The following is a 13897-nucleotide window of genomic DNA, read 5'->3' as shown; positions in this document are numbered from 1 at the left end:
CAGGTAGTGTTTGTTCATTCCCTGTCATTGGTTAATTCTGAACACAGCCACATTCCCAGTTATAAAAGGGTGTCCTCACTTGTGCAACCACAAATTAAAATTTGTTTATTTTTACTTCCCCTCTCAATACATAGCCTATATATTTTTTCATCTACTGAGTTGTGCAGGTTATAGTTCATATTAATGTGAAAAAGGTTTTGGAATGATTTATCATGGGCTTTTTTTTTTATCATAAACACTTGACATTTGAACAGGGGTGTGTAGACTTATGCATCTATGGAAGATAGATTGATCTGTCTAAAAATGCTGAATAAAGTACTATATCCAGCTACTTGGCTGATTAAAGCAATATGATTAATTGACCGACTGACAGACTTGATTGATTGATGCAGTAAATGGTCAAATCAGTGTACTGTAATTGGAGCCTAATATAGTCAAGCGGGAGACCATGATTAAGGGTGCACAATTAATATCCCATTATCCTTGAGCTGCCTCATCTTGTGGTTATGGAAACGACTGATTGTATTTGATTTGTTTACATCTTCACTAGAAACAGTGTTGACATAGTTTGCCTTGCCTGTGACCTGAAGCCTTACATTCGCTTATTATTGTCATGAAAACAGATGCTTCAACCACGACCGCCCCCATCCCCTCAAAAAAACACTTCACTGATACTTTCTGCTCTCAACTATGAATGTGTTTCCGAAAACAGCAGTTCCTTGTTTTCATTACACAGATGCCCACTTCTTACAAAGTGTAAATAGAAATAATAAAGTGTATCTTATACTGACCAGTCTACACTAAAATTATATCATAATAAAAATCTACACTTTTTTTTTTTTTAATGGCGTATACATTTGTTTGGTCTCACTGGCAAAAAGAATACATTTTATGGAAAGGACATTTTGGCAATTTTGGTGTCCAGAGTAAAAAAGAAAATGCAGCAGAAGTTTATATAATGAATCCTTATGAATTCTTTTTGATGAATTGATCACTATTTGGTTGAGTTGGATTAAGTTTACCGCCACCATAAAGCACTTGTTTATCACGTTATACAGGATTCAAGCTGTTTTCACTCCCAATTTAAGTTTAAGACATTAAACAAAGTGTATATAAAACCATGGATATCTATAGGAACACTAGACGGCTAATGCGCGCAGCCATCGCGAAGTTGATTGATAGGGCAGCCATCTTGGGACAGAGCTGCTCGAGCACTCACAGCCTCCTGACTACCAGCAATTCAAATTTGTCCTCTGTAGTGGACCTTTTTAAACCTGAATATCTCCCACTCAGCGATTGAATTAACTCCTTTTGTGCTCTATAGAGGACATTCAGAGCTTTCCAATGATTCCACATGTGTAGGGGTGGGGCTTTGCTACCTTTGATTGCATCATAAAAGAAAATGGCTTCCCTCAGTGCCACAACTTTAGGGAAGAGGAAACATAAGTGTACTGTATAACACTTTTTATTGAACAAATTTAGGTTTTAAATGTTGTTAGCATGTTTTCTATAAGACTCTTCAGAACACATTAAAGTATTGTTTGAATTATTTTAACTGTATTTGAGCCTAGCATTTAAGTTTTTAAAAAATGTCCTCTGTAGTGGACAAATCAATAGCTTAAAAATAAAAACGTGTTTTTTCCCCAAAAATTCTTTTGCAGTATTCCAGTTACTTCACAAAAATTGGGGAATATCAAAACAAACATGATTGGACAATATTTTTTTTCCCCCTGGTAGTCAGGAGGATAACGTTATGGAGCACAGTCTTTGAAATAGCTGTTGATTGCTCAACTCTCCCAAATTCTCAACCGAGTTTCATTTGTTTGTTGTTACAAACAACTATACTGTGTTTAAAATAGATATATAAAAAATTGGTGATTTAAAAATTCACCCTGAATCATATGCTAATAAAGTTTGTAATGAACCAATCATTTGTAAATCTGTCAATAATTCATCAAGTTACAATTATTTAATTGGCTAAATCATCCACTTTACCATCAACTACATAACAGTGTAGAAAAGCAATCCCATGTCCTAAGATGGCCGACCAGTGACAACGCTGTCTTGAGCCATAGTGTTCTTATACAGTAGATATAAAACAAATAAACAGCGTTGCTTTAAGAATGGTGCACTAGCTTAATGCTAACATTACAGTAAACACCATTGGCATGCTTAATGATTAGCACCGACAGGTTTTCAAATTCAAACACGTAGACAGATAACAATATTCACACTCTCATAGACATACTGTATATTATTCAACTACTATGAAAAATTACAGCACCTGACTGAGCTACTTAATTAGCTTGTCCACGATTTTATTTTACTGCCTCCTGGTGGGCAAAGTGGGAACACCAGAAGGAACAACTGTGAAGTAAATTTCAGGCTATATAAAAGATGACTTGTTTTTCTTTCTTTCTTTCTTTCTTTCTTTCTTTCTTTCTTTCTTTCTTTCTTTCTTTCTTTCTTTCTTTCTTTCTTTCTTTCAGTGGCATATTTATTTTTACAGTTTTGCAGCATTTTTCATTAGCTCCTCATTATGCCCCAATCCTCATTATGCCCCAATCTACAACAACAAAAATGTATATAATGGGAGTTTATTTGAGGATATGTTTATTATCAGTAACAAAATCCAAGGTGGGACAACGGAGCGAGACATGCATTTTGAACAGAACGTTTCACAAATACGTACAGTTGGGTTAAATTTTGCATTAAAATTCAACAAACATGAAAAAAAAACAGGTCGTGTGGGAGTAGGCTATATAAGTTGGATTGTTGTTTTTTTTAAACCATCACATTTCTAAAATCTATTTCGACTAGCAAAATACATTAAACATCTGAAATCCAATTCAAAATTTGATGGCGCCAGAACAAGAATTTGTTTTGTTTTTATTTTTTTGTTCTTTTTTTCTTTCTTTCTTTCTTTCTTTCTTTCTTTCTTTCTTTCTTTCTTTCTTTCTTTCTTTCTTTCTTTCTTTCTTTCTTTCTTTCTTTCTTTCTTTCTTTCTTTCTTTCTTTCTTTTTAAAGAACAGATGATTTTTTTTACACAGAATTATTAGTCTTAGAAATGTTATGTAAAGTAAAATAAAAAAAAACACTGAACACTCTTACATCTTAAATTCAAATTCAGACTCAGAGGACATAAACATAGACAACATAAAATCAGCATAAGAAGCATTTATGGCAACAAAACTATAGGATCCTGACCTTATGAAAGAATAAATGAACATAATCGAAGGAGTGTGTGCTTTTCCATACCAACAAAAGATAATATTTAGATTATCACTTGCCTTTTCCTTCGAGAGTAGTAAGGAAAGGCTTGGCTGTAAAATTCCCTGCTGACGCCTCGTATCAAAAGAGGCAGCGAGCGTTTCATGGAGTTTTCTCACATGAAAGGCGTGCTCTGGATTGGATTGTAAGCACACCTGTGCATGTTTCCTCCATGACAACGCACTGTCTCATGTGCCACCATTAATTACTGCTTTGAATTTATGCCATTTCAGTGCAAATGTAACAAATTTGTTATTAGGAAAAATAAATGCAGCCGGTGTGAGAAACGTATAACAACTGCAGTTCATTTGCATATTAAACATCATGTTCAACAGAGCCTAAATAAAACCTTTTGAAATATTATAAGCCGCTCATCAGGCATGCCAGAATTGGAGGACTTTTTGGAATTGGACAATATCAATTTAAAAGACAGCAACAAATGAACACCCCTTAAAATGCCTCCATCCTTTCGATGACTTGTTTACATATGAAATTACAAAATGAATTTTAGACCAGTTTTTTGGGGGGTGATTTAGTCTTCTTTATAATTGTTGAAACATTTTATTTAATCAAAAACACATTTTAAATCATTGGAAATATACTACCAACGTGCAACCCTGTTGCTAAACAATTTTTATGCCACCAAGAGGAAGAGATAAATAAGAGGAAGCAACACGACTCAGCAGAAATTACATCAAACCAAAGTACTCTCTTCTATTTTTCATAATTTTTCAGTTTTCACTCAGTTTCAACGTTTTAATGGAGTGCCACCAAAACCGCTGCAACCATGTTACTCATTATACTCAGAAAGACATGTACGTTTTACCTTTTTTAATTTCACAGCGAAGTTTGTTCTTCACCAGTCAGCATAGTGGCTAACACAGCTAGTATTTATATACTTTATATTAGCATATAGCCTATATTAGCATTGAGTTTCCATGTTTTAATTGAGTGCCACCAAAACCACTGCAACCTTGTTACTTATATTATCAGAAAGACATGTTAATATATTTAACTTTATCTCCACATTTTTCCTTTTTTAATTTCACAGTGAAGTTCATTCTTCACCAGTTAGCATAGCGGCTACACGGCTAGTATATACTTTACAATAGGATATAGCCTATATTAGCATTGATGTGTAACCCTGTTACTGTAATGATAGTACTACTACTACTACTACTACTACTACTACTACTAATACTACTACTACTACTACTACTACTACTACTACTACTACTACTACTACTAATAATAATAATAATAATAATAATAATAATAATAATGTTTGTTTTGTTTTTTGTTCAAGAGTTTCCACAGTTCAGTTATTGCGATTCTCAATTTTTCTATTCAAGATTCAAGATTGTAACTGTAAAATGGTTGTGCCAAATAACAAAATATAGCACAAAAAAAAAAAAAAACACATATCAGTTTTTAAGATTACTTTTGAGAGTTCGGCTGTATTAATCATTTGTATAGGTGGTTCACTACCTCTTTATCATTAAATGTAAATCAAAATCTATATTCAAACAAAAAAAAAAAAATCAAAACATGAACTGTCTGTTGCTCCACAATAGTGTTGGTTCTCCAATCCTGGAATGACTCTCATACAAGTACAACAGAAGGGTTCAAAATAAGCAAGGCTCACACACACAATGAGAGTGTTTGGAGGGAGGAAGTTAGAGGTGAAGGCCTCCAGGAAAGCAGGAGAAATTCAGGCACATTTGTTCATACAGAGCAGCAGCTCCAGACGCAGAGCGATGCGTGTGTGCCATCCCAGGGGGAGGATGCGGAGGTAGCGCGCCACGATGGGCGGCCGCAGGAGGTTCTGCACTGACGAGGAGCGGTCCGAGTTCCCATAAAACACCTAAAAAGAGCACAAAGAAGCATGAGGAGAAGCTGTCTGACAACTAACTATCTGTCATGGTTCAGTTTTGTTTGGGTTGGGTTTTGTTTTATTTTGGTGAGTGTGTTGTGTTTGGTGTTCTTGTTTGTTTCCCCTGTCGCGTTATGTCTGAGTAGGTCCACATGTGTGTCATTCCCCTTCCCAGTGTGTGTTGACCTAATTAGTGCCTTCGGCCTGCTGTGTTTCCCAGGTGTGTCTTGTTAGTGTCTTATTAGTGTTGTATTTAGTCAGTGGAGTTTGTTCACACATCGAGGGAGCATTGTCTTGTCTTGTCTTGTCTTGTCTTGTCTTGTCTTGTCTTGTCTTTTCTTGTCCTGTCCTGTCCTGTCCTGTCCTGTCCTGTCCTGTCCTGTCCTGTCCTGTCCTGTCCTGTCCTGTCCTGTCCTGTCCTGTCCTGTCCGCTAAGCTGGGTTGCTAGTGTCTAAGTCTAGTCAAGTTTATCAACGTCTGGTCAAGTTCTCTACTTCTAGTCAAGTTTCTCCACGTCTCCTCAAGTCTCCACGTCTCCTCAAGTCTCCACGTCCACTCAAGTCTCCAGTCCACTCAAGCCTCTCTGACATGCAAAGTCAAGTGTTCCTCTCTCACATCATACCAAGTCAAGTGTTCCTCTCTCACATCATGCCAAGTCAAGTGTTCCTCTCTCAAATCATGCCAAGTCAAGTGTTCCTCTCTCACATAATTCCAAGTCAAGTGTTCTTCTCTCACTTCATACCAAGTCAAGTGTTCCTCTCTCACATCATGCCAAGTCAAGTCTTCCTCTCTCACATCATGCCAAGTCAAGTCTTCCTCTCTCACATCATGCCAAGTCAAGTCTTCCTCTCTCACACCATGCCAAGTCAAGTGTTCCTCTCTCATATCATGCCAAGTCAAGTGTTCTTCTCTCACATCATGCCAAGTCAAGTGTTCCTCTCTCACTTCATGCCAAGTCAAGTGTTCCACTCTCACATCACGCCAAGTCAAGTGTTCCTTTCTCACTTCATGCCAAGTCAAGTGTTCCTCTCTCACTCATGCCAAGTGTTCCTCTCTCACACTATGCCAAGTCAAGTGTTCCTCTCTCACACCATTCCGAGTCAAGTGTTCCTCTCTCACACCATGCCAAGTCAAGTGTTCCTCTCTCACACCATGCCAAGTCAAGTGTTCCTCTCTAACGCCAGGCCAAGTCAAGTGTTCCTCTCTCACACCATGCCAAGTCAAGTGTTCCTCTCTCACACCATGCCAAGTCAAGTGTTCCTCTCTAACGCCAGGCCAAGTCAAGTGTTCCTCTCTCACACCATGCCAAGTCAAGTGTTCCTCTCTCATGTCATGCCCATTCTGTCCACGTCCCATCCAGTCCTGTCGATCAATCTGCTCACGTTCAGTCCAGTCATCTACTTGGTTCCCATCAATAAAGTTATTCTAATTCCTGTCTTTTCCCTGCCTGGTTTCTCCGCCTTTGGCTCCATCCACCACATCCTCGCTCCAAAAAATAACACTATCACTGATAACCATGTCATAAGATTATAAAATCAAATATTTAATACACCAAGATCTTGCCATCAAAACCGTTGACCGTTGTTAAAGGCTGATTTTTGGACACCTGACAAAGATTGTGTTCTCCAACTGACCCTGTTATTCCCAGTCTGGTCCTTATAAAAGATCCAGTTGAGTTTTTCGTCCGTGCGGTACTGCACACTGTACTTGGTCACCCACTCGTCTGCGTCACATCGGCCTTGAGTGAGGATCCCAGACACCACCATGACCTCCCGCAGGTCGATCTGCAGCCACTGGCTGCTGTCTTGAAACTTGGAGAGCCACGCACAGCTGGAGCACAAAGACGATGTATGTTGATTAATGAAAACATACCTGGAGCCTATGTTTTCCTTCTTCAATCTGACTATTACAGGTTTGCCTACCCAAATCCTTGACTGTTGAGGCGAGCCTTGTTTGGGAGCCAAGAGGAGAACCATCCGCTATACTGGTCTTCGTTGGAGCAGGTGATCTGGTCCGGACTCACTGATCCGGCCTCGAAGCCAAGAGGCTTGTGGTACGGACACTCTGTAAGAAAAAGGACACACTCGGGAATTGCTGACACAACATATTCCGTTATGTTGTTCGCATGCGTGGGGTCTGTAATAGGGATGTACCGATAACGGCAATAACGTGATATCGCGATATTAAAACTGCCACAATATCGTCGTCATCATGTTCACGATATTTAAATGCAACACGTGTTAAAAAAGTCAGGTTGATTTCCATTTGTGCAGTTCTAGCACCCTGTCTTGGTTGGTTTGGTAGTGCAATTTAATTTTCATTAGGGATATTTTGGCCCTTCTATGTTTAAAATCCACATTACGGTAATTGTCAGATGAAGGGGAACGTAATATGCCTGTGAAGCAAGTCAAAATGCGGAGGAACTCAATGTGTGCGTGCATTAGCAACATAACATAACATAATAATAATAATAATAATAATAATAATAATAATAATAATAATAATAATAATAATAATAATAATAACATAACATTGATGTTATGTACAATATTGTGCTTTGTTTTTTTTAGTATGAGCTCATTTTTTTAACAATATTGTGACCTTTTCTAAATATCGCCATCCTCCACACAATATCGTGAGCTTCATATCGTGATAATATCATATCGTGACGTTTGTATATCATTACATCCATAGTCTGTAACAGATAAGACATCTTCTAAGATCTGAAAATTTTTGACCTATATATTTGTTTTCCTCTTACACTTCCAGTACCATCACTTCACAAGTTTTCCATGGTGAAAGGTCCAATTTGATATAAATATATTAATGACATATTTTACTCATTTGTTCTCAAAAATTTATAAATACGTTCTATTTTAAATGTACTAAGTTTCCCAAAGACATATTTATACGTTTTATATATATATATATTTTTGTTTTTGTTTTGTTTTTTGCTTTTTTATGCCCGAGCATACGTAAGGCTTTGATGCAGCCTCTCAACTACTGAGAACGGGTGAAAAAATTGTAGTAATTGCAAAAACGGCCAGCAAGTGGCAGCAGAGTATAAGAGATCAACCAGATTTGTGAATAATGATTAAACTTAGCTATATTCTAATGGTAATTGCTGCAAAACGGAAACGGATAGAAACATACATTTTTCTCATTTTTTTTTTTGTAGCAATAACATAATATTCTGTGGGCTTTGCAAAATCAGTCAAAATCCAGTAAAACTGGGAGCGAAGGGGGTTGCTTCACTGAAAATGGCTGGGAGTGAATGAGTTAAAGGGTTCAAGTTGAAAATTACAAAATCAGGCAAAAATCCTCACCTCTTATGAAATTTCATAACGCAAAATTGTACATATAAATGGAGGCCTGAGGATTAAGCAGCACCACAGTGACCCACATCACATCCTGAAAGCATCCACTTTTAATTCTCCTCTGTGAGAGATCAGTCATGGCCATTAGTGGAGTGGGTGGACAGATGGCCATGTTGAACCCTGTGAAGCTTTACTCTGGTCGGTCGGCGACTGAGCCCTCATGTCCATGACAAAACATAACAAGTCATGATGTGAATCCTCATTTTATGTAAAAAGATTTTCCCCCAAGACTGTGTGTGTAGTATAGGGAGAGTAACATTCTGCACTTTGTGATCAAGCACTGGAGCCCATCCAATCTAATCCCAGTATTATAACGGCTCTGTGTATCTGCTGGAAGTAAGGCCTTACATAACATTAGAGCTTTGCACTTGAATGCAAATAACAGGAATATTACATGTAAATTGTTGACTGTGTCAATCATCAGCAACAAAAGTGAGTATACCTCTACGTGAAAATGTCCACATTTGATTTATTGATGCATGTGAAGAAGCTTGTAAAGCCCCAGTGTTGAGATTCTCTTTGCTGATGGCTCCACCTTTTCTCTCCATAGGAGCATGTTCACCCTGCCGTGTGATGCATTCATGCATATGTGTGCATGCACGTATAAATAGAAATAATTTTTAATAGGTTTAGTCGCACAGTAGAATGAATGCATGATACCAAAACAAAAGAGCATTTTTCAATTTTAAAGTGGTTGGCAATCTTTTTTTTTTTTCTAATGTCTACTGGATAAAATGTTAATGTGGGGATGAAATTGTCTCTTACCTGGCATGCAGTCCACTCCCCTCACTGAAGATGAGCCAATGGAGGAGAACTCAGTTGGTGTCACGCCTTCTTCACAGTCGCATTTGCACGACCTGCTGGTCCATGCTTCAGACACATCCACCTTGTAAAAAAATATATATATATATATATATATATATATATATATATATATATATATATATATATATATATATATATATATATATATATATATATATATATATATATATATATATATATATATATATATATACCAGTACATACGATTAATATTAAAATTGGCATATGTCAACAATTTAATAGTGCTCATTTTGGACTGACACAATGTGCACTAGTAGACATCTGCAAGTTACTGGTACGCACTCGTGAAGCACAAGATGTTTAGTTTGAAGAATTTGACCTATGAGGCAAAATTGTGCGCTAGCAAGTAGCCTAATACTAGTGAATCACAAGATGCTAACTAGTAGAATTTTACAAAGTCACTAGTAGTAATAGCAGACTGGTAGCACCAAAATGCCCACTCGTAGTGTTGTATTACTAGTAACATGTTTGTCCTACTAGCATGCAGAAATGCTATACAGTTGTAGAAAAGAAAAAGGACATTACGAGAAAGATACTACGGAAGCCAATGTACTGTAAACATTTTGGCTGGCGAGTATGTTCGAACATACTCGTAAATATAGCAAATATGTTCGAACATACTTGCAAATACGTTCGAACATATTCGCAAATATGTTTGAACATACTCGCAAATATGTTTGAACATACTCGCAAATGTGTTTGAACATACTCGCAAATATGTTTGAACATACTCGCAAATATGTTCGAACGTATTGAAATATGTTCGAACATACTCGCAAATATGTTCAAACGTACTTGTAGGCTACATGCTACAAAGCTAGCATACCTTCCCATAATGCTACGGGGTATTATTTGCGCATGCGCGAGTGAAAAAAAATGACAAACCTCAATCATGCACAGCAGACATAATAAATTGTAAAAGTTACGAATAAACACTGTTTTTTTTTGTCTAGTTAATTTTCTCATAAATTGGTAATGTGGCCCAAATGCCTAAAAAATGGGGTTTTGTTTTCACTCGCGCATGCGCAAATGATACCCCATGGCATTATGGGAAGGTATGCTAACTTTGTAGCAGGTAGCCTACATGTATGTTCGAACATATTTGCGAGTATGTTCGAACATATTTCAATACGCGCGAACATATTTACAAGTATGTTCGAACATATTTGCGAGTATGTTCGAACATACTCGCCAGCCAAAAATGTTTACTCCACATTGGCAGCTCTACGCTTCCCTAAGATACAGCAGTTCTACTAAGTTAAAAGGAGCATACATTGGATTGTGTCATCAGGAGACACAAGATCTACAGCTGTGTATTTTCAGTTTAACTGTGGAAGTTCACTTTGTGTCTCCTCCTGATGACACTGCCAACAGGGAGAAAAAATAAAGAGAACAACAATAGACCTAAAACGGAACCCTGAGGCACACCGTGTTACTTTGTATACTTTAGAGGAGCATTTATCTAAACATACTATAAAACTGTCATAGTAAGAATGTGGCTAGTAATGCAGTTGTCAACGAGTGCGCAGGTTTGCCTCAATAGAAGCGTATTTCTACTGACTTGTCATTTCTACCGTCTGAAGTAGACCTACAAACTTTATGTATTAAGCATTTTTACGTGCAGTGCTGTAATGCTGGTGAAAGTTTCCTCATACCTCTTGAGCATGGCTGTTGAGGAGGACTGTTGAAGCAGATGGACATAAAAAAAACAAAAAACAAAGATCCAGGCAGCCACAGATGACAATCAAAGCATGTTAGGGCTCATTCAAACAAACAGAATATGTACAGCAATGCTAAGATATAGAAGCAAATGTGAAGTTTGAATTTGAAATAAGGAATTACAAATATTGTTACAATAAATTTAAACTGATGATTCATCAATAACTAACCAGATCTGGCATCACAAGTGAGCGAAATAACTCAAATCTCAAATCCTACCGTGAGCTGCCATCAAAAGCAGAGCGGGCAGGAAAGGACGCACGTTGAGAGCCATCTAGCAGCCTCCACACAGGACACGACTGAGCATGGAAGGAGCAAGCGAGCCAGCACTCATATAAAATCGGGATTACGATAATCCACGGGACACGGACGACCCAACCAACCTAATGCCATCTTTATCTGACAAAGCCCCTCCTACTGCCCTACAGTTGGCGTGTGCAGTGGGAGACCACACCAATTACATGTTTACTATTATGATGGGAGTAAGTGAGATTTGCTAATGGACTGAAATCTAGTCAAACAAACTCAAACCCCTCATTCTAAAACGATGGACCGTACTATACTATACTATACTATACTATACTATACTATACTATACTATACTATACTATACTATACTATACTATACTATACTCATCAATTTTTACAAAGGATGTTTGATACCACTTTTCTCCTGGTATAAGTATTCACTCTGAGTATTCAACAATATCTAGTAGCAACACAGTTCCTCTTGTACTTTGGATATTTAACATTTCTGTTAATACAATGACAAAAAAAACCAAAAAAAAACCTTAGTATCTGATGCAGATGATGATTCTGCCAATGTGTCAAGCTGCTGCAGTATAGTGCCACCTATTGCTGAGGAGGGCTTGATGTCAAATTTCTTTTTTTTTGCCAATACCTGGTATCGGTACTCTCTCATGTGTTTGGAGTAAAATTTATTTGCTTATTTATTTATTTATTTATTTATTTATTTATTTATTTATTTATTTATTTATTTTTATTTATTTTTATTTATTCATGGTTACAGGTCAAAGCGAACCATTTGGATATTCTTAGTTCATATGTATCAAGCATTTAGGTGGTTAAATTGGAAGAGAGGTTTTTTTTATTTTTTTTTTAAACAAATTAAAAAAAAAAAATCAGCCTTAAAAAGTAAATTAAATTTAAACTCAGATTGCACTAAAACATCGCAAAATCTACTATGCAGTGTGTTCTTGCCTTCTGACTTTGAATGCAAGGCATTGATTTCGAAATATATTTTCATGCATATGTGCCATCTAAAGTTGAGTTTGATTCCACCCCCATACCATCAATTCTGTAACAACTTTTTTTTTTTTTTTTTTTTTATCAAATACTATTCAGTTAAAAAAAATAAAAATAAAAAAAAACCTCCATTTAAAGTGAGTTGACACAAAAAGCACAAGATATACGTGTGCCACTTTTTTTTAACTGAATGTTTTTATATTTATAAAAAAAAAAAACAGAGTTTGAATTTAATATGTTGAATGCAATGGGATGCTAAAACAAAATTGGTATAAAGCAATATTCTGTGTAAAAGACAAAAAAAAACATTTTAAATCCAAACTCAAACTCAGATGGCATAACACAAGAACACTGATATTTATATCGATGATTATTTTCTTAACCAAAAAAGGTGTATAAAATGTCGCACATATATACTGTACATCTTCCAAACATATTGAGTATCCTGCATTGTTAAAAAGTTGCATTCAGAGCGAAGCCGTCAAAGGTGGCTGTGTGAAAGTAATTAGGCCTCATTAGGAAAAGCTGTTTTTAATTTGGTCTAATTAAAAACACCCTTTTGCACCGTCTGTGTGTGTCTCATCCAAAGCTCGTGCTTACTTTTCAATTCATCCCTGGTGAGCTTCTGGAAACTTTCTCTTTTGACTACTTTGAGACATCAGCAATGAAGGCTCCCACCCAAACAGTGTCGAAGAAGAGGAGGAGGTGTTGTGTTCGCTCCACTTTCAGAGTTCGTCGAGAGGTCAGAAGTTTAATGTTTGAACCAAAATCCCCTGAACTGGAATTCAGATGTGTCATGTTAGAATATGGTGTGAATGTTGTTTGTTTTTTAAACTGGTGTGGCAACAATACACGGTTGTAGTTTTCCTTTTCATCTTCTTGCGCAGGTCAATCCAGCTGGGACGGTTGCTTTGGACTTCCTGTTGGGTGGTCAGAGTTTGCCCAGACCACTCGTTCTCAGACTGGTGAGCTCGGAGGCTTCCAGGCTCTCAAGAAAAAGGGGACTCAAAGTGATCACGCTGCATGAGATCAACGCTGCTGTCACATTCGTGCGACACAAGATGTGTACCAAAGTTGCTGCATGACTTGTTGAATGGGAAAGTCACTTTTTTTATTGTTGCTTTTATTATTTGTTATTAAAGACTAATATTTTTAGGCTTTGTTCTGATTTATTAGCTTGTTTGGGGTCTTTTTGGCATGTACTTTTTCAACAGTTTCCATAAAACTTAAAGGGATACTTTACTTCGCCGTTTTTGGCAGTAAAATATTTATATTTTGTCTACAATGTGATATGTTCATTGTTTTTCATGTACAATTGGTACCTTTAAAAAAAAAAAAAAAAAAAAAGACGTCACAATGTGCTCAGGTAACAAATCACAGCTCAGCTTGTGAATGTCACATGACCAAACCTAGAAAACAGGTGAGCTGTGATTGGTCGTTACCTGAGCACATGATGTCATTCTCTCTAGACAATTAGCAAAATTGTTTTGTATGTGAAAAATAATTAAAGTATCAATTTAATTATAGACAATATTAACATTTTAT

The 13897-nt window shown here is 36.8% G+C and overlaps 1 protein-coding gene and 1 long non-coding RNA gene across 2 annotated transcripts; one reads left to right on the top strand and one right to left on the bottom strand.

The window, feature by feature from the left end:
• Nucleotides 1-2581: 2581 nt before the first annotated feature.
• Nucleotides 2582-11444, bottom strand: rs1a (retinoschisin 1a). The gene is made up of 6 exons (XM_077518676.1): nucleotides 11306-11444; nucleotides 11023-11048; nucleotides 9287-9407; nucleotides 7067-7208; nucleotides 6779-6974; nucleotides 2582-5135 (listed from the first exon to the last, which is right to left on the bottom strand). The coding sequence occupies exons 1-6, from the start codon at nucleotides 11358-11360 to the stop codon at nucleotides 4983-4985; spliced, it is 693 nt and encodes a 230-aa protein (XP_077374802.1). The 5' UTR covers nucleotides 11361-11444; the 3' UTR covers nucleotides 2582-4982.
• A 1389-nt stretch (nucleotides 11445-12833) lies between these two features.
• Nucleotides 12834-13507, top strand: LOC144017417 (uncharacterized). Its single transcript, XR_013283185.1, has 2 exons — nucleotides 12834-13094; nucleotides 13240-13507. It is a non-coding gene; the product is annotated as an uncharacterized LOC144017417 (long non-coding RNA).
• Nucleotides 13508-13897: the final 390 nt, after the last annotated feature.

This window comes from Festucalex cinctus, chromosome 4, assembly GCF_051991245.1.
Source record: "Festucalex cinctus isolate MCC-2025b chromosome 4, RoL_Fcin_1.0, whole genome shotgun sequence".
Lineage (NCBI taxonomy): Eukaryota > Metazoa > Chordata > Actinopteri > Syngnathiformes > Syngnathidae > Festucalex > Festucalex cinctus.
The sequence above is the reverse complement of the archived record's forward strand: the minus strand, read 5'-3'. Positions and strand labels throughout refer to the sequence as shown.

What these genes read in the sequence shown, in the direction of transcription:
- rs1a (XM_077518676.1), bottom strand. Translation starts at nt 11,360, where the DNA reads ATGGCTCTCAACGTGCGTCCTTTCCTGCCCGCTCTGCTTTTGATGGCA. An exon ending in GCTTTTGATGGCAGCTCACG is followed by an intron (nt 11,049 to 11,305) that starts GTAGGATTTGAG and finishes CTGCTTCAACAG; the next exon opens with TCCTCCTCAACAGCCATGCT. An exon ending in TCAACAGCCATGCTCAAGAG is followed by an intron (nt 9,408 to 11,022) that starts GTATGAGGAAAC and finishes TTTTTTTACAAG; the next exon opens with GTGGATGTGTCTGAAGCATG.